The sequence below is a fragment of the Piliocolobus tephrosceles genome, chromosome 20 (assembly GCF_002776525.5).
Source record: "Piliocolobus tephrosceles isolate RC106 chromosome 20, ASM277652v3, whole genome shotgun sequence".
In the NCBI taxonomy this organism is placed as follows: domain Eukaryota; kingdom Metazoa; phylum Chordata; class Mammalia; order Primates; family Cercopithecidae; genus Piliocolobus; species Piliocolobus tephrosceles.
Genome location: NC_045453.1, coordinates 22,491,826 through 22,516,978, shown reverse-complemented (window position 1 = coordinate 22,516,978; position 25,153 = coordinate 22,491,826). Strand labels below are relative to the sequence as shown.

Sequence of the window (25,153 nt, the reverse complement as noted above, 5' to 3'; positions counted from 1 at the left end):
CAGGAGTTTGAGACTATAGCAAGCTGTGATAATGCCACTATAATCCAGCCTCAGTGACGTGCAGGCCCAGCCCAGGCTCTCAGGTTCCCTGTCCTGTGACTCTCCTACCCCTGTAGGATATACTTTTTATTTTTTTAAATTTGTCTATGGGTATTCATTGCACAATGCTTCAACTTTTCTGTATGTTTAAAATGTTTCATAGTGAAAGGTTGGGGCAACGTTCATCTTACATAAGTCGAATGATGTCTCATGTGTCCCTAAAATGTGTAAAACCAAACTGCTCTGACCATCTTGGGTACATGTCGTCAGAACCTCCTGAGGCTGTGTCACGGGTGCGTGTCCTCAACCTTGGCAAAATAAACTTTCTAAATTAACTGAAAAAACAAAACAAACAAAAGGTTGGGGGAAATGCTTTGTATAAATCATGTTACACATTTAGTTTGCTTGGGAATCTAAATTGAGGCAGAGTATTTCTGACAGTGAAGATGAAAAGTCTGAAATACAAACTGTTGAATCATTGAGAGGTCTGTATGGAAAGAGGGTCATTTCACCTGGCTGTCAGCTGTTCCACTTCACTTCTTTAGGATCTCGCCTTTTAAATGCCAGAAGTTCAACTTAAAAATGTACTCTTTATTCCATAACCCCAAAACATAGCAACATCAACAAAATGAAAAAGAAATGGACTAAGGCAGAGAAATAATTCAGGATCTCTGAGAGTGAAATCTCTCTCCAGCATGCTAGATATCACCAGAACAAAACAAAACATGTGCAACAAAGTTACTTTTATGTTTTCTACAGTGCAGAGGTTGCAAAAGATAGTCTGTAGCTCTCATGTTTGGTCTGCATGGTGTTTGTGAAAAATTGAGCAAGTTGTCAACATTTGAAAACTGGAAAATTCCCTATAAAAATCTAGAAACCTAGCCTCTTTTTGAAAGAAAAATTATTTAAAATAGCCACCAATTCTGGGCCCAGATTTCCACATGGTAATCATGAGTTGGCACTGAGAAGTGGCTGTCCCTTCATACAGGGTGTGTTCTCCCACTGGCTGCTGCCCCACCGCTAGATTCACAGCTGGCCAGCTTCCCTCTCTTAAGTGCTCTGCCAGGCCCTGCAGCTGTGTGGGTTTGTGACCCCAGAGCAGTCCCCATCCGTGGGACTGTCACTTTCTAACAGCAAAGGAAGCTTCTGCACATGGAGAGGAAAACACTACCTGGTTCTAAGTCAGTGTGTCTATAGGGCAATTATTTTCCTGTCCTTCACCTGAATATCCCAACCACTGATTCAATTCAACTTCACAGGAAGTTATCCAGCATTGTCTGTATCTCTAACCAGCTGTCCCCAAAACAAGTGGAAGAGTTGAATACTATGATACCTTCCTTTACTGGGCATTTCTTTTTATTTGCAAAACACCTACTAAACACAAGGACAGCAGTTCTGCTTTATTTCCAGCTCCCATGGAATAGGACTATTTGTTTATGTATCAAAACTGTCTTACAACAAAAGCTCCAAAATTGTTGTCCTGGGCTGGGGTGGGTGGTGAGTGGAGGTGGAAATAGGATTGGACTTGTTATCAGAGACACAGTTTCCATGAAAAGGGTTCCCAGATTCTAGTCCCAAGTTGCTAAACTGCTGCTAAATCCTGAAAGCTCTGACTGGCCAGATGACAAGGATCTGGCGACGAACATGTGGCCCTGCTGCCCAGCTCCTCAGCCATGCCGCAAGACCAAACGCAGACACACTGAGCAAGGCTGTCTACTCTCAGAAGGGGGAAGCCAGACGATGCTCTGCATGGGTGCTTTTCCAGCACTAGATCTGGTACCTTCTGAGAGACAACTGCCTCAACCTAGTGAGGCTGCTTCTCACTATGCAATTCTGGGAATTCTTGGACAGGGCTCATGGGACGTGCTCACGGGAGTGGCTTCAGATAGAGGGGCTTTCCACAATATCCACAACAGAGGTCTTGGCCCTGCTTCCCCCACCGCAGGTTTGGTGGGAATCCCAGAGGAAAGTTTCTCCGTCACTCCCCGCTCCATCTCTAAACTATCAAGAAGACAACTTTTTGTTATGGCGACTGAAAAGTCTTGGAAATAAGAAGAAGACAATGGTACCGTGTATGTGTGCACATGGGCAGGGCAGTTAGCTGAGCAGAGTTACTCCCTCCCAAGCTTAAACTATATCATTCCAATCAGCAATGCCCGACTAGGGATCTTCAAAAGTCTTTAGTATAGTTTTGATTCATTTCAGAGATACAAATTAACTCAGAGTAAGATTCTATGGCAGAAATCCTTACCAAAAATAAATATACAGAGAGAGAATAGAACAGTACCACACCCAGGAAGCAATGTGGAGAAAAATTTCCCCTGTCTGAAAAGCAGTCGCATGGGTGTTACAGTATGAAGGATTTACCTGTCTGTCATGTTGAGTTTAGAGATTACATCAGCCTGTAAAATAAAACACACAAACACACAGACACAAAAAAAATCCCTGGAGAACAGCCAAGAAGATTTAAATGTCCATTAGTGCTTTGTTAAAACTAATAAGGACATTAATCTTCAGTTCCCACACCACTTGAAAAATAAAGAAGGCTCCTAAGCTTTAGTTGAAACATGCATTCCATCAGCATGCAATGAAAGTATGGAAAAGAATGCTACATTCTTCAAGCCCAATTAACTGTAGTTTCCTTAAGTTTATTCTTATTTAATACTAGAAACTGAGCAATGAAGAAAGCTGCATGACAGACAGATTTACTCTGGTGCCATCAAAGCTGCAATACAGGTGAAAATTCGATGGAATGGGCTTTGGCTATCTAGAGAAGAAAGCAGCTGACATGTGTTAAAGAAATCTGCCTGTCACCCAGACACCTGACCCTCAACTTAATTTTCAGAACTGGGACAGGCAAACTTTCTGCAACTGACAATAAAGGAAAAGAATGTGACATGCATGGACATGCATAGTACAAAACTACAGATACTACCTTCCTAGGCATGTTTGGTCTAAATTAGTTTGAATTAATTTGAAGTCTAAAGTAGAGACCATCCAACTGATGTCACTGGGAAGTGGTTTAGCAATTGTGGAAAATCCAGAGTATATAATTCTATAGGTAGACAGCTTAGAATTGAGTGAACAGATTCAGAATCACCTTTGATTTTATTATTTCTCCAATGCCAGCAGAAAAGCACATCTTTGATTTTTAAAATGCAAATTTTTATCAAAAAACAGCATTCAACCCCAATTCAGTCTACCTGACAACACAACTGTTTGAAGTTCTTGATGGCATATATTTGGCTTTATTTTTAGACTTTCTAATTTAAGACAGATTGGTTTGCAAAGAAAATCAAATACTTTGGAGGGGGATTATGGAAAAGATTTACTCAATTCCAGATACCAAAGGTTTTGCAGGACACTTTGAAACAATTTAGCATGCCTCTACTGTACCTCATATGAAGCTAGGATTTCCTTCCAGAAGGAATTTACCCTAAGGGTGAAACCCAGGCCCCACGAAGTGGAACCATTTCACCTTCTCACCTCCCTGCACTAGCTCTAAGAATATAAGACTTTCAAAGTGTTTCAAAGATGATTTTCTTACCTGACCCAGAAAATAAATTCCTCCACCTACTACAAAAGCAGATATTGCCGTCCCAAAAACAGCAAACAGGGTGATGGAACCAATATTTTGAAAGAAGTTACCCTGTTTGAAAGAGCAGAAATCAGGGAAATGATTAGAAAAGCCATTCCTGTCAGTGAAGTCATGGCCCGCACACCTGGCCCTCTCGGCTGACTTGATTCTCTATGAAAGGCACCACTGCCCATCCTGTGTGGCAAGCTGGGAGCCTGGGAGTCTTCCTGCACCCCCGCACCTACTGCAGTGTCCCGTCATTCACATCATCTTTCATCTGGAACGCTGCAGAGCTTCGCACAAGTCTCCTCAACCCCTCTGAGCCCCTTTCCCTCCACTCTCCAGTCCTTCCAGAATGATCCTCCCAAAAGACAAATCTGATTATGCTGCCTTCACCTGGACCCCTACTTCCACTTAAAATGCAGCTATCCCCCACCCTGGATGACTCCACCCCTGGGGAGGCCTCTGGGCTCATCTGGCACCATGCTCGCCTTCGTTCTTTGGGTTCCAGTCCCACTGGTGGCTTCGAGCGGGTTGTGCTCCCTCTTTGCTTGTTAAGCTTTCATCATCCCAAGATCTCAGGACATTTCAACTCTTCCTGATCCCTCAGCCAGCTCCCAGCTCCGATCCTAGTCTATGCTCTCAGTGCACAGTCACCCCACCTTGTAGCGGTTGATAAGACTGCAATTTTGCACTTATTTATGTAACCGATGTCTGATTTTCCCATGAGGCTGCAGGCTCATTCTGGGCAATGACCACGTCTGCTTTCGCACAATACCGTCCCTGACATAATGTCCCTCAGATGGAGGATGCCCAACAGACAGGCACTGACGGAATTAACTGTGTTTCACGTCCAAAGTCCACACAATTAGGATACCAAGATACACTATCAGATATTCCTTTTTCCTGGCCAGGTCTTTTAAACAATTTTACTTCACTCTATTAGTATCATCATTAACTATGACAGATAAAATGTTTCTATCTGTACTTCACACCATTTAAGAGAAAATATTCAAGTCCAAGCAGCATGGTAACATCTTTCAAATTTCCATAAAATTAAGGAAATTAAGCTAGTTATCATAACCCCATGGACTCCACTTAGGACTTACCAAGAGGCTTTAATCACTCCCGATTGTGGGTGTGAACAAGATTCTTGTTTTCAGCTCAGAAATCACCAAACCAGGGACATTAGGACCTGCTATTTTAAAGCCCACTCATGAAGGAGTGTCCTCAGCTGAACACTGACTGCCCCACTAAGCCTACCTCCTAGAAGCTGCAATTTTGACTTGGCTGCCTAAAATCTGACATTTAATTCCTTTATTTGGCATATCAATCTTTACTGCACAAAGAATTTTAAAATAACTCAAGGCAAACACAATGATTTGGTTTTTCAAAACAAAGGGCTTTCAATCTATGAGTTTCTCTTTGCAAATCGCTATTTTCTTTTGTTATTTCAAAACAGATTAGGCTGGGCTCAGTGGCTCAAGCCTGTAATCCCAGCACTTTGGGGGGCCAAGGCGGGTGGATCACCTAAGGTCAGGAGTTCGAGACCAACCTGACCAACATGGAGAAACCCCATTTCTACTAAAAATACAAAATTAGCCAGTGTGGTGGTGGGCACCTGTAATCCCAGCTACTCGGGAGGCTGAGGCAGGAGGATCGCTTGAACCCGGGAGGCCAAGGTTGCAATGAGCCGAGATCACGCCATTGCACTCCAGCCTGGGTAACGAGCAAAACTCCATCTCAAACAAACAAACAAAAAGATTAATCAGTTTTGACCTGTTTGCAAAGTTCTAATGTTGATATAATTTATATACTTGGTTAATATTAATCTGGATCCTGAAATTTACCCAAATTAAAGTTACCACACTACAAGAACTTCCCACTGCTAGATAAAGCAAATTTACTGTCTCTCTTTGACATAATTAACATCCTACGATTTGTGTAATATTTACAATTCAAAGAACCAGTCGCTGCCTAGCTAATGCATATCAACTGATAATAATCTTACTGAAATCTGTATTCTACGTCCAAATCTACATTAGCAAATATCACAATATTAAAATAAAATATTCCAACTTTACTTCCTGTCATCTTTGGGGCAGGGTAGAAAGTAGACAGAAGTTTCAGAATTAGCATTTCATAATCCTATAAGTCCCTTTCATATAAATTGTCACATTATCTGCTGGAAAGTCATCTTCAACAAAATATTTTTCTAAAAAACTATTACTTTCCTCAAATTTTGAACAAGTTTCTCTCCCTTCCCTCTAAAAAAAAAAAAATAGAAAATAAAAACTTTACATTCTCTAATATTCAAAATGTCATGTTTTTAAGTCAAAATCAAGTCAATTTCCTCAGCATGTTTTGAAATATTTTCATAATCTGCTTACAGTTAAGATTTGTTTACAAAGTGAAAGACGGAAAGACATGGTGACCTTCAACTTACGTTTCCTTGTTAAAAATTATCTGATGTCAGTAACAGTTTCTAAAACTTGGGAATATTTTTTACATTAAACTTCCTTTTCACTTTTTCTTTGGATAGATGTACAATAAAATAATAACTTTAAAAAAATCTGGGCTGAACATCTTAATATATTTTTGTTTCAGTACAGGAAAATTAAAGACTTAATTTCTATGTTTTTACCAAAAATTTCTAGACAAATCGAATCTGTTTTTTAAAAATTGTTTATTTATTTATTTTATACCATGTCAACAACAAATTAAGTTTATTTTTATTTACTTATTTTTGAGACAAAGTCTCCCTCTATCACCCAGGCTGGAGTGCAGTGGCGTGATCTCAGCTCACTGCAAGCTCCACCTCCTGAGTTCAAACGATTCTCATGATTCTCATGCTTCAGCCTCCGGAGTAGCTGGGATTACAGGCACGCACCACCACGACCAACTAGTTTTTGTATTTTTAGTAGAGATAGGGTTTCGCCATGTTGGCCAGACTGGTCTTGAATCCCTGGCCTCAAGTGATCCACCCACCTTGGCATCTCAAATTGCTGGGATTACAGGCATGAGCCACTGGGCCTGACCTATTAAGTTTAATAAATTATTATTACTACTACTGGAGGTGGTATTGTTATTAATAACAGATAACATTTTTATCATTAATAACAAGAAGCAGCACTCCATTTATTGTGGTGGGTGGTGCTTTGCCTACATTCTTTCATCTAGTGTGAATCTCAAAGCACCCTGGGAAGGGTAGGGTTTTGGGGTTTTTGGTTCTTACTTTACCAAAAAGAAACCTGTAGGGGGCAGCGCATGATTAGACCTGTATTGTGTCTCTGGCTTTCCTCTCTCCAAGGGCTGGCTTAAACTTTCCAATCTTCACAGTGTTTTTAAAAATCACATTCACAAAATAGCTGTTGTATTATTAATACTAGTATTTTAAGTTGAATCACTTTATTTTAAAACTTAAATACATTTATGTTTAAAGAAAACTCACAGACAAGGAAAAAACCACGCACAGACACAAACAGGCTTAAAAGTGAGAAGCTCCTGCCCAGGCAGAAAGACTCACACTAGGGGCCGGGCATGGTGGCTCAGGCCTGTAATCCCAGCACTTTGGGAGGCTGAGGTGGGCGGATCACTTGAGGACAGGAGTTTTGAGAACAGCCTGGCCAACATGGTAAAACCTCGTGTCTACTAAAAACACAAAAATTAGCTGGACATGGTGGCGTGTGCCTGTAATCCCAGTTACTCAGGAGTTTGAGGCAGAAGAATTGATTGAACCCGTGAGGCGGAGGTTGCAGTGAGCCAAGATCATGCCACTGCACTCCAGCCTGGGTGACACAGCGAGACTCCAACTCAAAAAACAAAAACAAAGGCCGGGCGCGGTGGCTCAAGCCTGTAATCCCAGCACTTTGGGAGGCCGAGATGGGCGGATCATGAGGTCAGGAGATCGAGACCATCCCGGCGAACACGGTGAAACCCCGTCTCTACTAAAAATACAAAAAACTAGCTGGGCGAGGTGGTGGGCGCCTGTAGTCCCAGCTACTCCGGAGGCTGAGGCAGGAGAATGGCGTGAACCCGGGAGGCGGAGCTTGCAGTGAGCTGAGATCCGGCCACTGCACTCCAGCCCAGGAGACACAGCAAGACTCCGTCTCAAAAAAAAAAAAAACAAACAAACAAACAAAACAAAACAAAACAAAACAAAAAAACAAAAACAAAAACAGCACCTCACACTGGGAGTTGCAAGGCAATGGCCATCAAGGCCAAGCCAAAGCAGAGAAGTGGGTAGGGGCCAGTGCCACTGCTCGCCAAGGCAGGGAGGCAAGGATGGGCAGGCAACTGTGGGACTAGGAAGGGAAGGATGGGGCTCCAGCCTCAGAAGGAGAAGCTGGATCAGGGAGTGGGCGAGAAGAGATAGAGGTTGAGGGATGAAGGGGAATATCAAGCTGGGGTCTGAGGCCATGGGAGGACACTGAGAGGGAGACAAGAAAGGATGGATGGGCCTGAGGAGGTTAGAAAGGCCCCAGTGGGGGAGCTGAAAGAAACAAAAGCCCTGGGGCATATGTCCCTGTCATCCCAGGACACAGTCTACCCTCTTTACATCTATCAGTCTGTGTCCAGGAAGACGAGTCAATGCATCATCTGTGAGCCACTTAACATCATTCAGCCATCTTTTTGGGCAAAGCACCCATTTATGGCAAACACTGGCTCAGTGAGTCACACTGCCTGAAACCATTAAAGCAGCCAATTGATCATGTCTGCTCCTCTCCAGAATTCAGGCACTGCAGTCCAGCTTCCACTGAGCACAACCAGGAAGAAGCAGAGCTAACACCCAAGCTTTTAAGGAACTTGCTTTACAAACATGAGAAACTGTCCAGACCAAAGCACCAATGTGGGCCTGAGTCTCACCTTGTGTAATGAATATCCAGACTCAAAGATAATAGGGGGAAGCAGGAGGAGGAAAAACATGTTTGGACGAAACATTTCTTCTTCCTGTAAATAGAAAATGGGAATCTTAAGAGGCATGGAATTTGTGTAATCAAGAAATAAATTCATCAATAAAGAGCCAAAATAATTCTTCTTTCAGAGCCTGGCCTAATGGAAACGTATAATGTTTAAATAACTACCTGATAATAAAATCAAGCAGAATGAGAGATTCCCCCATCAAAAAAAAAAAAAAAGAAACTGCATTTTATATTATTATTATTATTATTTTTGAGACAGAGTCTTGCTCTGTCGCCCAGGCTAGAGTGCAGTGGCCAGATCTCAGCTCACTGCAAGCTCCACCTCCCGGGTTCACGCCACTCTCCTGCCTCAGCCTCCTGAGTAGCTGGGACTACAGCCGCCCGCCACCTCGCCTGGCTAGTTTTTTGTATTTTTTTTTTTAGTAGAGACGGGGTTTCACCGTGTTAGCCAGGATGGTCTCGATCTCCTGACCTCGTGATCTGCCTGTCTTGGCCTCCCAAAGTGCTGGGATTACAGGCTTGAGCCACCGTGCCCGGCCTATTATTTTTATCATTATTATTATTATTTTGAGACAGAATCTTGCTCTGTTGCCCAGGCTGAAGTGCAGTGGTGCAATCACAGCTCCCTGCAGCCTCAACCTCCTGGACTCAAGTGATCCTCTCACTTCAGCCTCCTGAGTAGCTGGGACTACATGTGCGTGCTACCGTGCCGGGCTATTTTTTTTTTTTCTTTTTTTTAGATACAGAGTCCGCTGTGTTGCCCAGGCTGTTCTCAAAGTCCTAACCTCAAGCAATCCTCTCACCTCAGCTTCCCAAAATGCTGGGATTACAGGCATGAGCCACCGCACCTGGTCAAGACAAGGATTTTAAAGGTGACCGGCGAAAAGAAATAGCACAACAAACTGCTTCCAAACACACAGTAGTATGTTTTTTATTCCTTAGTATAGAAAGAAAATCTGAATCTAGAAAATTTCAATTCTGGTTGCATACTTTCAAAAACAAGTCTACAAACTGGAATTCCTCCAGGAAAAAGGTAACAGCAAACCCTAAAACAATCCACCCAGAGGAACAGGAAACCCTACACATGTTTAAAATAGCTCTGCCTTCTTTCTGCTTATCACAGACAACTCTGCCGTTTTCCAAAGTCTGATGTGATGAAACAGTCCCCACTGGATGCTTTTTCGACTTGAGACTTGGCTACAAAGACAGCCCCTTACCATGTGTCTTGCTATAAAAGAACACCTGAGGCTGGGTAATTTACAAAGGAAAAATATTTATTTGGCTCATGAGTCTGCTGTCTGGAAAAGTTCAAGACTGGGTATCCGATAAGAACCTTAGGCTGCTTCCACTCATGGGGGAAGAGAAGGGGAGCCAGAGTGTGCAGAGATCCATGGCAAGAGAGAAAGAAAGGGGGGGCGCGGGTGGGACCAGGCTCTTTTTAACAATCAGCTGTATAGGGAACGAACAGAGCAAGAACTCATGCACCTCCCTGCCCCAGCAAGGGCATCAGTCTATCCATGAGGGTCCACCCCCATGACCCAAACACTTCCAACACTGGAATCAAATTTCAACATGAGGTTTAGGGAGACAAACGCCCAAACCATTGCACCTTGCTTCCAGATTTGATCATTAAGTGCCATTATGAATGGTGTTTCCAGAATGCAGCCAACTTTGGAGGGATGAAACAATAACAATTTCATTTTCTATATTATTAGAATATCTCTCTAGTTGTTGGTAGAATTTGGGGGAAATATATATTGGTCCTCAAGCCCAAAATGGTTATGTGTAATACATAGTCTTCTTAAAAATGCAAAATCAGGCCCTTTTCATATGAATATTTTCCCATGTCACAATTTTGACAGTCTGATTTCTTGTCAAAATCCCTATTCCAAAGAATGCCTAAATGTATTCTTACAAATGTACAGCTGTTACCATAAAGACTAAAAAAAATTCAAAAAAGGCTCAAAATAGAAGCAAATGATGACTTCTGAAATGCCTTATTAAGTCTTAAAATAGCAGCATGTACAACAAGCTCATGATTCAGACTGGGACTGTGTGAAAAGAAATGAGCCGAGCTCTGTGTTTTGTGGGGCAACCTATTCTCAGGATCTGTGCAGCAGGATCACTATATACAGCCTTTTGGAGGTACAAAAACTACCCCTCCCACCCTGGGAAAAAGGAGAATCTACCGATAGTGGGGTAACATAGTGTCCCCCAACCCCAACCCCAATTCATGTCCACTAGGAATCTCAGAATGTGACCTTATTTGGAAATAGGGTCTCTGCAGATCTAATGAAGGTAAGGATCTAGATGACCTTACACTGGATAAGGAAAGGCTAAAGGCAGCAAACATCGACTTGTAAGAGACAGAACGAGGCACACAGAGACGTGTAGAAGAAGCCCATGTGAGCACAGAGACAAAGACAGGAGTGATGCGGCCACAAGCCAAGGAAAACCTGGGCCACCAGAAGCTGGGAGATGCAAAGAAGAATTATTTTCTAGAGTCTTTGGGAGGGAACCCGGCCCTGCTGATACCTTGACTTCTCACTTCTGGCCTCCACTTAGTTTGTGGTAATTTGTTACTGCAGCCCTCATGAACACACCGCCTTTCAGGGAAATAGTGTTACAGTTCCTTTTGGCAATGGCTCCCCCAAAATGGTCTGAGGTGATTTTAGGTGGCACTTGAGCAGTGTGTGTCAAATACCACTGACCTCACGGATTGAGACAGTCAGCCCCTTCTGATTATTTCTTCAGGCCCAAATAAATCCAAGACACCTTAGGATGGCAATACCGCCTCTAAGGGCTCTAACGTGCTGATCTCCCTCGACAGAGAGCAGACTTGACCTCTGATGCTTCAGCAGGCATCTGTACTACTTCATTTTTATCATGTTTACAAAACAATATTAGTTTCTGAATGGAAATAGTACTGTAACGTTGCCTTGAAAATAAACATGGCCAGGCGTGGGGGCCCATGCCTGTAATCCCAGCACTTTGGGAGGCCAAGATGGATGGATCACGAGGTCAGGAGTTCGAGACCAGCCTGGCCAACTTGGTGAAACCTTGTCTCTACTAAAAATACAAAAATTAGCTGGGCGTGGTGACAGGCACCTGTAATCCTAGCTACTCAGGAGGCTAAGGCAGGAGAAATGCTTGAACCTGGAAAGCAGAGGTTGCAGTGAGCTGAGACCACGCCATTGCACTCCAGCCTGGGTAACACAGTGAGACTCTGTCCACTCCCCGCGAGGCCCCCGCAAAAAAAAAAAAAAAAAAAAAAAAAAAAAGAAAATAAATATATAGGCCAGGCACAGTGGCTCAATCCTGTCATCCTAACACTTTGGGAGGCCAAAGTGGGAGGATCACATGAGCTCAGGAGTTCGAGATCAGTCTGAGCAGCACAGTGACATCGTGTCTCTACAAAACTTTTTTTAAAAAATTAGCCACATCCAGGCACAGTGGCTCACACCTGTAATCCCAGCAATTTGGGAGGAAAAGGTGGGTAGATCACTTAAGGTCAGGAGTTCGAGACCAGCCTGGCTAACAAGGTGAGACCCTGTCTCTACTAAAAATACAAAAATTAGCTGGGCACGGTGGCACACACCCGTTCTCCTGCCTGGCTACTCAGAAGGCTGAGACAGGAGAATCATTTGAACGTGGGAGGCAGAGGTTGCAGTGAGCCGAGATTGCACCACTGCACTCTAGCCTGGACAATTGAGTGAGACTCTGTGTCAAAAAAAGAAAGTAATAAATAAATAAATAATATACATATATATATTTAAAAAGCAAATTGATAGAAAAATATTAAGCACATGATAATACAGGTAGAATGCAGACCCAGCAGGTCAGTTTGGAATCAGAACTTCAGGGAAAGAAACCACCAGCTCCTCTTGTTTTTCTGACTTTCGACTGCTCCCTGCACATCTGGTTTCCAGGCGGATATCTTGCTTCTCACTCTGACTCTCCACAAATGCAGGCTCCTCCAGGAAGCCTGCCCCAATTCTTTTTTTTTTTTTTTTTTAGAGACAGGGTCTTGCTCTGTTACCCAGGCTGGACTGCAGTGGTGCAATTATAACTCACTGCAGCCTCAAACTTCTGGGCTCAAGCGATCCTCCTGCCTCAGCCTTCCAAGTAGGTGGGACCACTGGTACATGCTGCCATCCCAATCTAGCCTTCTTTTCTGAAGTCAAGCACTGGTTATCTGGATGATACTTTAGGCACTTTATCACATCCATCACCTAACTTGTTTCATGGTCTGTACTGTTAAATACATTCTATTATTTTATCTTGAAAAGTAACATCTGGGCCGGGCACGGTGGCTCAAGCCTGTAATCCCAGCACTTTGGGAGGCCGAGACGGGTGGATCACGAGGTCAGGAGATCGAGACCATCCTGGCTAACATGGTGAAACACCGTCTCTACTAAAAAATACAAAGCGAGGTGGCGGGCGCCTGTAGTCCCAGCTACTCGGGAGCCTGAGGCAGGAGAATGGCATAAACCCGGGAGGCAGAGCTTGCAGTGAGCTGAGATCCAGCCACTGCACTCCAGCCTGGGCAACAGAGCGAGACTCCATCTCAAAAAAAAAAAAAGAAAAGTAACATCTGTTGGAAAACAAAAATTCAGTAACAATGATGCATATAAAAGTAGAAGTGAAAGATCACCTCCCATTCCCCTACTCCCACTGCTTACAGCAGGGGTCACAAGCAAAGGTTTCTTGGGGCCACACTGCATGACCCGGAAGATAAGCCCCTCTGCTCAGTGTCTCTGAACACTGCTGGACTTAGTGTTAAGAGAGCTTCTGCTTTTCCAAGAGAAGCTAGAAGTTCTGAATTTTATGTAAAATTTCCAGAATTTTATATAGACTGGTAATATTTTAAAACCTAACTTTTTTTTTTTTTTTTCTTTGAGATGGAGCCTCACTCTGTCACCCAGGCTGGAGTGCAGTGGCTCAATCTCAGCTCACTGCAACCTCCACCTCCTGGGTTCAAGTGATTCTTGTGCCTCAGCCTCCCAAGTAGCTGGGACTACAGGTGCGTGCCAACACGCCCAGCTAATTTTTTGTATTTTTAGTAGAGACAAAGTTTCACCATGTTGGCCAGGCTGGTCTCAAACTCCTGACCTCAGATGATCCACACGATTTGGCCTCTCAAAGTTCTGGGATTACAGGCATGAGCCACCACACCCGGCCAAAATCTAACAATTTTTAATTGTTTTACAGCCAATTCAAATTTTGATCATTCATTTTTTATTTTTTATCTTTTTGTATTTTTGTAGAGACAGAGTTTCACCATGTTGCCCAAGCTGGCCTCGAGCTCCTGGGCTCAGGCGATCCACCCACCTTGGCCTCCCAAAGTGCTGGGATTATAGGCATGAGCCACCATGCCCAGTCTTGATCAAATGATTTTTAAATCAGATCAAACAAAATGGGTTAGCGGGCAAAATCTACACATCAGGCTATATCCAGCCTAGGAGTAGAAAAAGGCTCTTCAGTCATGACCCACTCTTGGAGTGGTTAAATGTAGCCAAGTCGCAGGAAGGCAGAGATCCCACATGTAACGTGCTCCAGTGAGGCCTCCCCAGCACAGGTGTGGCCTATCACTCTTCGGAGTTCAATACACATTTTGAAAATTTATTTAATATATAAAATATTTCATTACTACTATTTAACAGCTTCAAATTGTGTTTTACGTTAGGCTATAAGGTTTGTCTTGCTAATTTTATACTCTACAGTTTCACAGGTCAAATAATCCTAGGACCTAGGAGCTTCATCAAAGTAGGAAGGGCTCAAATGTGATCAATTTTAGCCACATAATTCTTTATTATTTTGAAATGAATCTTATTTCTCTCCACAAAATCAATTTTGTAGCATACTTGTTAATCTCACCCTACTCAACATGAATGCTCAAGTTGATGTTGAAATTCCAGTTTCAATGAGTACCTGCAACCCAGGATGATATTCATACTCTAATAACCTCTTTAACACAAGGGTATGTATATTAGCAAACTGAGGACGGGGTGGTACGGTGGAGAAAACACTGCATATTCAGGCCAGAGGGTTTGCACACAAGACTCCACTCAGCCACTTTCTTACTAGCTCTGTGACACTGAATACATCCCTATCTCCCTGAGTGTCACCTTTTTCATGTGTAAAAATGGGGTGATGATATTACAATACCCAGACAATCCACCTCACACGACTGTCATGAGGATAATACGAGCCACAATATATGAAGTACTGTGTTTCACAGTACCAGACAAGTATGTTTTATTATCCTCAGTTGTCAGAATGGAATTGGGATCAATAAACAGTATTTAATGTTTAATGCTAATTAGAGAATTTTCCTGCCTAATAAAGTAGGTTAGCCTCGGATTACAAAAATGCAAGTATAATAACAACAACAAAAATATGACATTGGTGCTCCCACGTGCACTTGAAACAGTATGAGACTTATGCTTTTGCAAAAACTCGGATGTAAAGGCATCAACCTGTATCTAATAAAAAAATTTTAAATTAATGGGGTATATAATATAATAATATAAATAACTCCACTGATAGCCAAGTAATTACAAAAAAAAAAGCCAGCATAACCATTAATGTTACTAAAATTAAGAACAACCAAAGGGCAAACCTACCTTCCAATTCGCCAGTTTTTTAAACTCTATAATTTTTATAACTGCTCCCATGAGAATACCTACAAGAGAAAATTTAACATAAATTTAAGATAGGAGAAAGATTACTCAAATTTAACATATGACACAGCCTCAGAGGTCCTGACGACATGTGCCCTAGGTGGTCAGGGCACAACTTCGTTTTACACATTTTAGGGAGATGTGAGGCATCTATCACATGAATTTCTCGCTCACATCGCAGGCAAACACACTAAAATGAAGCACAAAAGTCAGGCTGTGGGGGAGGAAAAGCATTTTAAAGCAAGACCCAAGGATACTCTGGGGAAGATTTATCACCTGTCATTTTTACTATATCCACCCATTTTCAATGTGAAATGGCAGAGTTTACAAGCTAAGTTTGCCATGTACTGTTTATTTCCATCATTTTCAAAAAAAAAAAGAATCCATGATCACTTTCTCAGACTCAAATAGCAGTTCCATGTTGAATATTTAGTTACAAAAACACAAATGCTGAAAATAACCTAAAGTAAAAGTCCTGTGAAATTCCTGGAAAAAAACAGACCATCTAAGTTCAGGCATGTTTCCATAAACCTGACAGGCTCATCATTCTCATAAAGCAGCTACCAAAAATAATTCTTAAAGCAGCAGCATGGGCACAATTTATGATTGCACTGCTACTCCCTAGATAAACGACTCTTAACCCTCTGTTGGTTCACCAGAATCACCGTGGGAACTTTTTATAAAATGAAGACGCCCAAGTAGAACTTCAGACCTACTACATCACAATCTCGGGTAGGAGATGACACAAAGCAAGCCTGCAGGCCATTCCATGGATGCTTCAAAATGAAGACTTCCCTCTCCCAGAGAGGAAGGAGCTTTCGCCACAAGAAGATGGAAGCACAGCTTACTGGGTGGGTGGGAGATAATACCAAAACACAGAATTTCAGCAGGAAAAGGATGTGCACTAACACTACCTTAGGGTAGGTAGTTTCAGGTGAAGAGGGGAGATAAGTTCATTTGCACTTTATAAACCTCCGTGCTATTTGAATTGATACATAGTATTAAAAAATAATAAAATTATTTTGAAAAAGAGGAAGGACCCCAGACAAAATAAAGCTGAGCTATAAAAGGAGTCAATGAATATACATTCCTTTGCCAGGGGGCATGGAGCATAGATTCTAACCCATCTCCTGCTACAGCTCCCCAAGAGCTCCCATGTTCTTATTTTTTCAGGTTGTAATTACATTTTAAGGAGCTTTTATACTTTTGTTAGCCAAATAGTATGTGGATACTATGTAAAATGTCATAAATAAGACAAAAGCCCCTTTAGATCATACCCCACTTCCACCCCCATCTTCATTCTCTCTCTTCCTGGCCCAAGGTAACAAACTATTTTGGAAAGGTTGGGAAATATTACATCAGGCCCTTCTCTATCCTCTTACATATATATATATATTTAACTGAACAGTAACAGGGTGTGAGAGTGTGTGTGTGTGTGTGTGTAAGTGTATGCATGGCACACCTGAGTGTTTTTATTTATATAAAATTTATGGTAGTATAATGTATCATCCTACTACTTGCTGTTTTGCTTAGCATTAAGTCTTAGAGAGCTAGTCAGGGATTATTATGTACAGATTTGCTTCATTCCTTTTAACAGCTGGGCAGCATAGTATAAAAATGCCACAGAACCAACCAGGCGCGGTGGCTCACCCCTGTAATCCCAGCACAGGAGGCCGAAGCAGGTGGATCGCCTGAGGTTAGGAGTTCGAGACCAGCCTGGTCAACATAGTGAAACCCCTGTCTCTACTAAAAATACAAAAAATTAGCTGGGTGTGTTGGTGGGCACCTGTAATCTCAGCTATTAGGGAGGCTGAGGCAGGAGAATCGCTTGAACTCGGGAGTTGGAGGTTGCAGTGAGCCGAGATGGTGCCATTGCGCCCCAGCCTGGGCAACAAGAGCAAAACTCCATCTCAAACAAACAAACGAACAAAAACAACAACAAAAAAATGCCACAGAACCAATCGCAGTGGCACCTGCTTATATCCTAGCTACTCAGGAGGCTGAGGCAGGGGGATTGCTTGAGCCTAGGACTTCAAGATTGTAATGCACCATGGTTGCACCTGTAAACATCCACTGCACTCCAGGCTGTTCAAGACCTCATCCCTGTTAAAAAAAAAAAAAAAAAAAAAGAAGAAGAAGAAAAGAAAAGAAGCCACAAATTGAACAGATATTTCTGACCGGGCACAGTAGCTCACATGTGTAATTCCAGCACTTTGGGAGGCTGAGGAGAGAGGATTACTTGGACCCAGGAGTTCGAGACCAGCCTAAGCATCACAGGAAAACCCCGTCTCTACAAAAAAATTTAAAAATTAGCTAGGAGCCAGGTGTGGTGGCTCACACCTGTAATCCCAGCATTTTAGGTGGCCAAGACAGGTGGATTACCTGAGGTCAGGAGTTCAAGACCAGCTCGGCCAACATGGTGAAACACTGGTCTCTACTTTTGCAAAAACTCAGATGTAAAGGCATCAAGCTGGTCTCTACTAAAAATACAAAAATTAGCTGGGCGTGGTGGCAAGTGCCTGTAATCCCAGCTACTCTGAAGGCTGAGGCAGGAGAGTTGCTTGACCTGAGAGGCGGAGGTTTCAGTGAGCTGAGATTGCACCGTTGCATTCCAGCCTGGGCGACAGAACGAGACTCCGTCTCAAAAAGGAAAAAAAAATAAAAAAATAAAAAATTTTTTTTAAAAATTAGCTAGGTATGGTTGTTCATGCTTGTTAGTCCCAGCTACGTGGGAGGCTGAAGTAGGTGCATTGCTTAAGCCTTGGAGGTGGAACCTACAGTGAGCCGTGATTGTGCCACTACATTCCAGCCTGGGTAACACAGTGAGACCTTGTCTTAAAAAAAGAAAAAAGAAAAAACTTAGCCAGATGTGGTGGTAGGCAACTGTAGTCCTATTCAGGTAGCTGAGATGGGAAGACTGCTTGAGCCCAGGGGGGTGGAGGCTGCAGTGAGCTATAATGATACCAATGTACTCCAGCCTGGGTGACAGAGCAAGACTCTGGCTCTAAAAATTAAAAAAAAATTTTTTTAATTAAAAATACATTGAGGCCGAGTGCGGTGGCTCACGCCTGTAATTCCAACACTTTGAGAAGCCGAGGCGGGTGGATCACCTGAGTTCAGGAGTTTGAGACCAGCCTGGCCAACATGGTGAAATGCCGTCTTTACTAAAAAAATATAAAAATTAGCTGGGCGTGGTGGCAGGCACCTCTAATCCCAGCTACTCAGGAGGCTGAGGCAGGAGAATCACTTGAACCTGAGAGGCAGAGGTTGCAGTGAGCTGGGATCATGCCACTGCACTCCAGCCTGGTGGACAGAGTAAGACTCCATCTCAAAATATCAAACAAAATAAAATAAAAACAAAAATACACATAAATAAATTGAATAGATATTTCGGAAAAGAAGATGTACAAATGGCTGAGAAACATATGAAAAGATGTTTAACATCATAAATCATTAGGGAAATGCAAATAAAAACTACAATGAGATACCACTCCACACCCACTAGGATGGTTATGTAAACCAGAGTATCTGAGACAAGTCTCAGTCAAGTTTGGAAGTTTATTTTGTCAACGTTAAGGATGCCCACCCATGACACATGCCGGACGTAGCGGCAGGTACCTGTAATCCTAGCTACTCAGGAGGCTGAGGCAGGAGAATCACTTGAACCCGGGAGGCGGAGGTTGCAGTGAGCTGAGATTGTAGCACTGCATTCCAGCCTGGGCCATAGAGCAAGACTCCATCTCAAAAAAAAAAAGGTGAATTGTGTGGTATGTGAAGCACATCTCAATAAAGCTGTTGCCAAACAAAAAGTACCACAGATTGTATGATTCTATTTCTTTATATGAAATGTCCAGGACAGGCAAATTCAGAGACAGAAAGTAGATTGATGGTTTCCAGGGGATGGGAGAAGGGAGAAATGGGGAGTGACTGCTAATGGGTATGAGTTTCTTTTTGGGGTAATGAAAATGTTCTGGAATTATTTAGAGGTGATAGTAGTACAACTCTGTGAATATACTAAAAAACTCTGAATTATGCACTTTAAGATGGTGAAATTTATCATATGTGAATTACATTGCACTTAAAAAAAAAAAAAAACAACCTTTTTAACCATTCCCCCACTGATGGCCTGCCTCCAACTGTTTGCTATTAATAGTGGTGCTGCATTGAACATGCTTGTACATGCCACTTTGTGTTGAGTATCTCCCTGTGGAAGACATTCACAAAAAAAAAAAAAAACAAGACTATCTCCCTAGGGCAGATCCAGAGACTACAAATGGCAGGTTTACAAAGCATGAGCATTTTTAACTCTGAAAATGTTGCCAAATTATCCTCCAAAGTGGTTTTACTGACTTACACTTCCACAAGAAAGTGTCCCACATCTTCAGTCACGCTGGATAATCATCAGATGTTAACATTTCTGCCAACATGGTGGGCAATACATTGTACTTTAATGTTTCAATTTGTATTTGCATTCAATTTGCATTCAGCAATTATCCTGATTACTGGGGAAGTTAAACCTCTTTCCATGGTTTCAGGCTTCATGTTTAAAGCTTAGTGTTTTTCTGCTTTACTAAAACCTCAGCTTTCTTTTTCCCTTCTAAACGTATACCAAACCTTAATGCCATGATTACCTCGTTTATAACCACACATGAAGCAGTCACATTTGAAAATCAGTAATTATTCTATTGCCCAAGCCTGTGTCTTATTATTATTTATGATGTGCTAGGAAGTTTTGTCAAATACGATGTGATATTATTATTGTTGTTATTACTTAAATAATCCTTTGTGCAGCATTAAATTGGCAAACTATTACTTTACCTCTTGAGATTGAAGTTCAAAGTTAGGTCAAATCAAACAACTCAACAGAGAAAATGAATGTATATTACACAACTCATCACCAGATATTATACATATAGTATATATACAGTGTATATATATAACGTGTATATATATAGTATGTGTGTGTGTATATATATATATAGAGAGAGAGAGAGAGAGAAAAGCTAATATTACAAGTGTGCGCCACCACGCCCGGCTAATTTTTGTATTTTTAGTAGAGACGGGGTTTCACCACGTTGGCCAAGCCAGTCTTGAACTCCCAACGTCAGGTGATCCGCCTGCCTCTGCCTCCCAAAGTGCTGGGATTATAGGCATGAGCCACTGCATCCAGCCAATATTTAAAAATATTCACAAAAAAATAGAAATTGTAAAAGAGTGAGGTTAAAAATCAATAGAAACACAAGTTTTAACATTTTCCTTTGCTCCCAGTTGATCTTTGTGCATACACCTAATTAATGACACCCGTCAATTCATTCAGAGGATCAGGAGCAATTAATGATTATTTGTTGAGCTTCTTCTTTCAGGATTTGTCACTTTCAATTACTTCTAATCCTCAAAAGAACATTGTAGGAAAGCTCAAGAGTTTAAACAGCTTTTCTGAGAGCTTAGAGCCACCAAGGATGCTGGCCCGCTGGCTCGGGTGCATCCTACCACCTCATCATGCTAAAGACACAGGTGACTGCACTATTGCAGGCTGCCTACACTACTACAATGAACTGCCAATGCTCGCTGGCTCACTCCCAGAGTGCACTGCAGGGCTACCATTATGACTGTAAAACATAAATATTCCTGGTCAGTAAGGTTACATGAAAAATGTTTCAAATGTATTAATTTTTTTTGTTACCATGAAATGTTTTATTTTTCTTGCAGTAGTTTTGTTAATTGTGCAAAATCATGTTTTGTTTTTGCCATTTACACATTATCACACAATCCTGTTCTGAAAGACAAGTGTTCATTAAAAACAAAGCAAAAATAAAAATTCACAACCCTATTACCTAGATTTGTCATTTAAAGGTTTAAAGGAAAAAAAAAGGGAGGTGCTTTCTTACAAGCTTTTTCACAAGTGTCACATTTTCTGCTTAAAAGGGAAGGATTGGCTTGGCACGGTGGCTCATACCTGTAATCCCAGCACTTTGGGAGGCCGAGGTGGGTGGATCACAAGGTCAGGAGTTCGAGACCAGCCTGGCCAACATGAGTGAAACCCCGTTTCTGCTAAAAATACAAAAATCAGCCGAGTGTGGTGGCATGTGCCTGTAGTCCCAGCTACTTGGGAGGCTGAGGTGGGAGAATCGCTTAGACCCAGAGGGGAAGGTTGCAGTGAGCTGAGACCACACCACTGCACTCCAGCCTGGGTGACACAGTGAGACTATGTCTCCAAAAAAAAGGGAAGGATTTCAAAACAAAGGTGAAACAGCTTAACAAATATTTATAAAAAGGAACTTTACAGAATTGTCAACAATATTAAGACAACACTGACTAACCGGTTACATTACCACATCTTTCTCCACCCCCACCCTCAGAATGTGTCCCGCCAGGACTAGAACAGGCTTTGTGTTCAAACAGAAATGTTTCAAAATCTCAGTGAAATGACCTGTGCTAAAAACCTGACAGGCATCTTCCCTGCCCTCCCACCTCATCTTCTGCAATTCTCTAACCCAGGTTCTAAACTGTTAAAGGGTCAAAGCCGTGAGTGGGGAGAGGGGAGAGATCCTGCCCCAGTGTGGCTGTCTTACGATTATATATTCCACCATAAGTGCTGGCCTTCTGCAAATTATGATTTTGGAAAATCCAACCCAGGCAGAGGGATAAGAAATTGACATCCTTTGGGTGACTTCCTGTTCTTATGCAACATCCCAAGCACCCTCTGGTCCCCTATCCAAGGAGAAATGCTGGGTCCTCGAGGATGTCCCAGACCCACCTCAGAGGGTCAGTTAGTTCACGTAGGTCAGGCCCAGTTCTCTTCCCCCCGGCCGACAGACCCTGGGTCCGGAAAGCACCAAAGACCATGATGCTGCTGGAGTAAAGACACTCATTTCCGTATCAAGAGCTGAGCCTAAAAAATGCGCGTTGTTGGTCAGGCTGGGTCTGAGCCAAAGAAGGGACAGACAGACAGAAAGAAAGAGACTAGAGGGCTGGGGCGGGGTGTCCGACGGTTTAGTGTATGTAGGCTTGGGACACGGCGGACATATTGCCAGATTGGTCCATACTGTCCATACTGTCGGCCTTGGCTCTTTTGTATACCTTGTTGGCTGCAGGTGCCATGGGAGTTGGATGGTTGACCGCGATGCCCAGTGCAATGGCTAAGCAGAGATCCTTCTGCATGTATTTCAGGTAGAGATCAGGCTTAAAGTTTCCTTGCAGGATATTTTGGCACTTCTGGTCTAGCAAGATGCTGGCCAACTGTCCCTGATTGAGGATGTCCAAGAGTGTCTGCTGGGACTGATCTGTCACCTGGGCCAGGGTCAGCACCTCAGTGACCATGCCCATGAAGCTCCCTTGGACCATGTTCATGATCAGCATCATCTTGGCTGCGTTGCCAACTTCACCTAGGAAAAAGGAGGTCTTCCCCATTGCCTGGATACAGCTGCTGCAGTCCTCATATAGGCCCCTGTCTCCAGCTGCTAAGATCACCAACATCCCCTGATTAGAAAGCTGCTGATTCCCTGAGATGGAGGCTTCTAGAAAGTGCCCCCGCTCCCTGACCTGGACACAATCACCTGGGCCAGCTCAGTGACTATGTCAGCGTCCACTGTTGACATGTCCACGTAGCACTTTCCAGGGTGGATCCCTTGCAGCATATCACTGGGGCCCAGCACCAGGTCCTTGGCCGCCTTGGGATCCAACACATGGGCGAAAGTGGTGTCACAGGTTGAGGACTTCAGCAGGGGTTCTTCCCAAGCAGGCCCCCTCCTAGATGAACAAATCACATTTCTTGGCAGTGCAGTTCCAGACAGTCACCGTGTGACCCATTTTTAGCAAGCTGGAGACAATGTCACTTCCCATGAGACCAAAGCCCCCAAATCCTATCTTTTTGTTGTGATACTGCCATTCACAGCCCTGCTGTCAGCTGCCCGGATGGAGGTGGAACCAGTTTCCTCTTTACATATTTTCAACTTCTTTGTGATTGCCTGGTAACAGACAGAGATGGCTTCTGTTTGGCTTAGCAGGAAATGATGGAAATGAGGATCTGCATCTTTAACAGGCTCACTTCTGGTCGGCTCCATTTAAATGCGGCCATTAGTCCGGCCATCATCCACTTCAAGGTACTGGACTTCGGGATGGTGACATTCTTCTAATCCTTTGGGGGCTAACCCCGCTTCTGGGGATTTTGCTCTTGGGTTCTTTTCAGAGGGGATTTGGAGCCTCTCTCTGAAGAGCCCGAAGACACCCTCTTTTTTCCTTCTCCCATGATCTTTTTCACTTTCCCTTCAGACAGGCTATGTTTGCACTTCTTATCACCTGAGTTGGGCCTACTTCTCTCCTCACTGGAATTAAGCCGATTCTTGTCATCAGCAGAATTGTGGGATGACGTCTGATCTTTCCCTTTGGGCTCTCCTGAGAAACTCCTTGGTGGCATCCACCGCTTGCTGGAATCGTTTACCCTTGTTAATCTTTATCATTTCCTCTTTATGAGCATGATATGGCTTCAGCTATTTCACTTTAATCCAGGCATGATCTTATGTTCCAAAAAAATTTCACAAAGAAGCATTTCTTTCCATGAGGTTCCCTTTTTTTTTTTTTTGAGATGGACTCTCACTCTGTCTCCCAGGCTGGAGTGCAGTGGCGCGATCTTGGCTCACTGCAAGCTCCACCTCCTGGGTTCATGCCATTCTCCTGCCTCAGCCACCCGAGTAGCTGGGACTACAGGTGCCCGCCACCACGCCCGGCTCATTTTTTGTATTTTTAGTAGAGATGGGGTTTCACCGTGTTAGCCAGGATGGTCTCAATTTACTGATCTCATGATCCGCCGACCTCAGCCTCCCAAAGCGCTGGGATTACAGGCATGAGCCACTGCACCTGGCCCCATGAGGTTTCTTCAAGTTCTTCAGTGAATTAACAATCTTTCCTGGTGAAGGAAGATACCAGCCGAGTTTCCCCCACATCAAGTTGCTGAACAGCAAACTCACAGCCCCCATCTTACTACCCAACCATGCCCGACGCATGAGCCACCAAAAACATCCTCAAATGTATTAATAATCAGGTTACAAAATGTAGAATCCCAGCACAAGTTCTCTCTCTCAAAAAAAAAAAAATATATATATATATATATATACACACACGCATACACACCTATGTATTTGCACTGTGTTAGAAAGAAATAAATGTGGCCGGTTGTGGTGGCTCACGCCTGTAATCCCAGCACTTTGGGAGGCCAAGGCGGGTGGACCACAAGGTCAGGAGATTGAGACCACAGTGAAACCCCATCTCTACTAAAAATACAAAAAATTAGCCAGGCGCCATGGCGGGCACCTGTCGTGCCAGCTACTCTGGAGGCTGAGGCAGGAGAATGGCGTGAACCCGGGAGGCGGAGCTTGCAGTGAGCCGAGATCCCACCACTGCACTACAGCCTGGGCGACACAGCAAGACTCCATCTCAAAAAAAAAAGAAAGAAATGCATACACACGCGCACACACACGTCCATACTGTGTGCCACGCACTGTGCTAATGTGTAAAATATATGAATAATTAATACATTATTATTATTTATTTGAGACAGTCTCACTCTGTCACCCAAGCTGGAGTGCAATGGCACAATCTTGGCTCGCTGCAACCTCTGTCTACTGGATTCAAGTGATTCTCCTACCTTAGCCTTCACTTTATTTTAGAGTGAGAAAAGGCCAGATTAGGGTTGTAAGTGGAGGGCTGGAAGTTTGACTTTCAGTTGCCAAAGTTTAGCCTTAATACTGCTGATCATTAGAAAAACTGTGATCTAACTTACAAACTAGATTTGATTGAATCATTGGGTAAACAGAAGATACAAAAGTGCTCCTCTGTCACAACTTTTTAAACCATGTTTGTGCTATTTAATTCTATTCTATTCCTTCTTGTTTTTTACTAAAAGATTTTAATTTTTTTTGTTTTTTAAGGATAGT

At 43.0% G+C, this 25,153-nt stretch overlaps 1 protein-coding gene and 1 pseudogene across 1 annotated transcript in view; both read right to left on the bottom strand.

Moving 5' to 3' along the window:
• The window catches only part of SLC9A8 (solute carrier family 9 member A8), an 80,336-nt gene that overhangs the window by 39,788 nt on the left and 15,395 nt on the right, over positions 1-25,153 (bottom strand). Inside the window, 5 exon segments of the mRNA XM_023184124.2 lie at positions 2,407-2,475; positions 2,477-2,484; positions 3,587-3,688; positions 8,483-8,566; positions 15,165-15,223. Of these exon segments, the coding sequence (XP_023039892.1) occupies positions 2,407-2,475; positions 2,477-2,484; positions 3,587-3,688; positions 8,483-8,566; positions 15,165-15,223 (322 nt within the window).
• Positions 21,726-23,770, bottom strand: LOC111520998 (annotated as a pseudogene).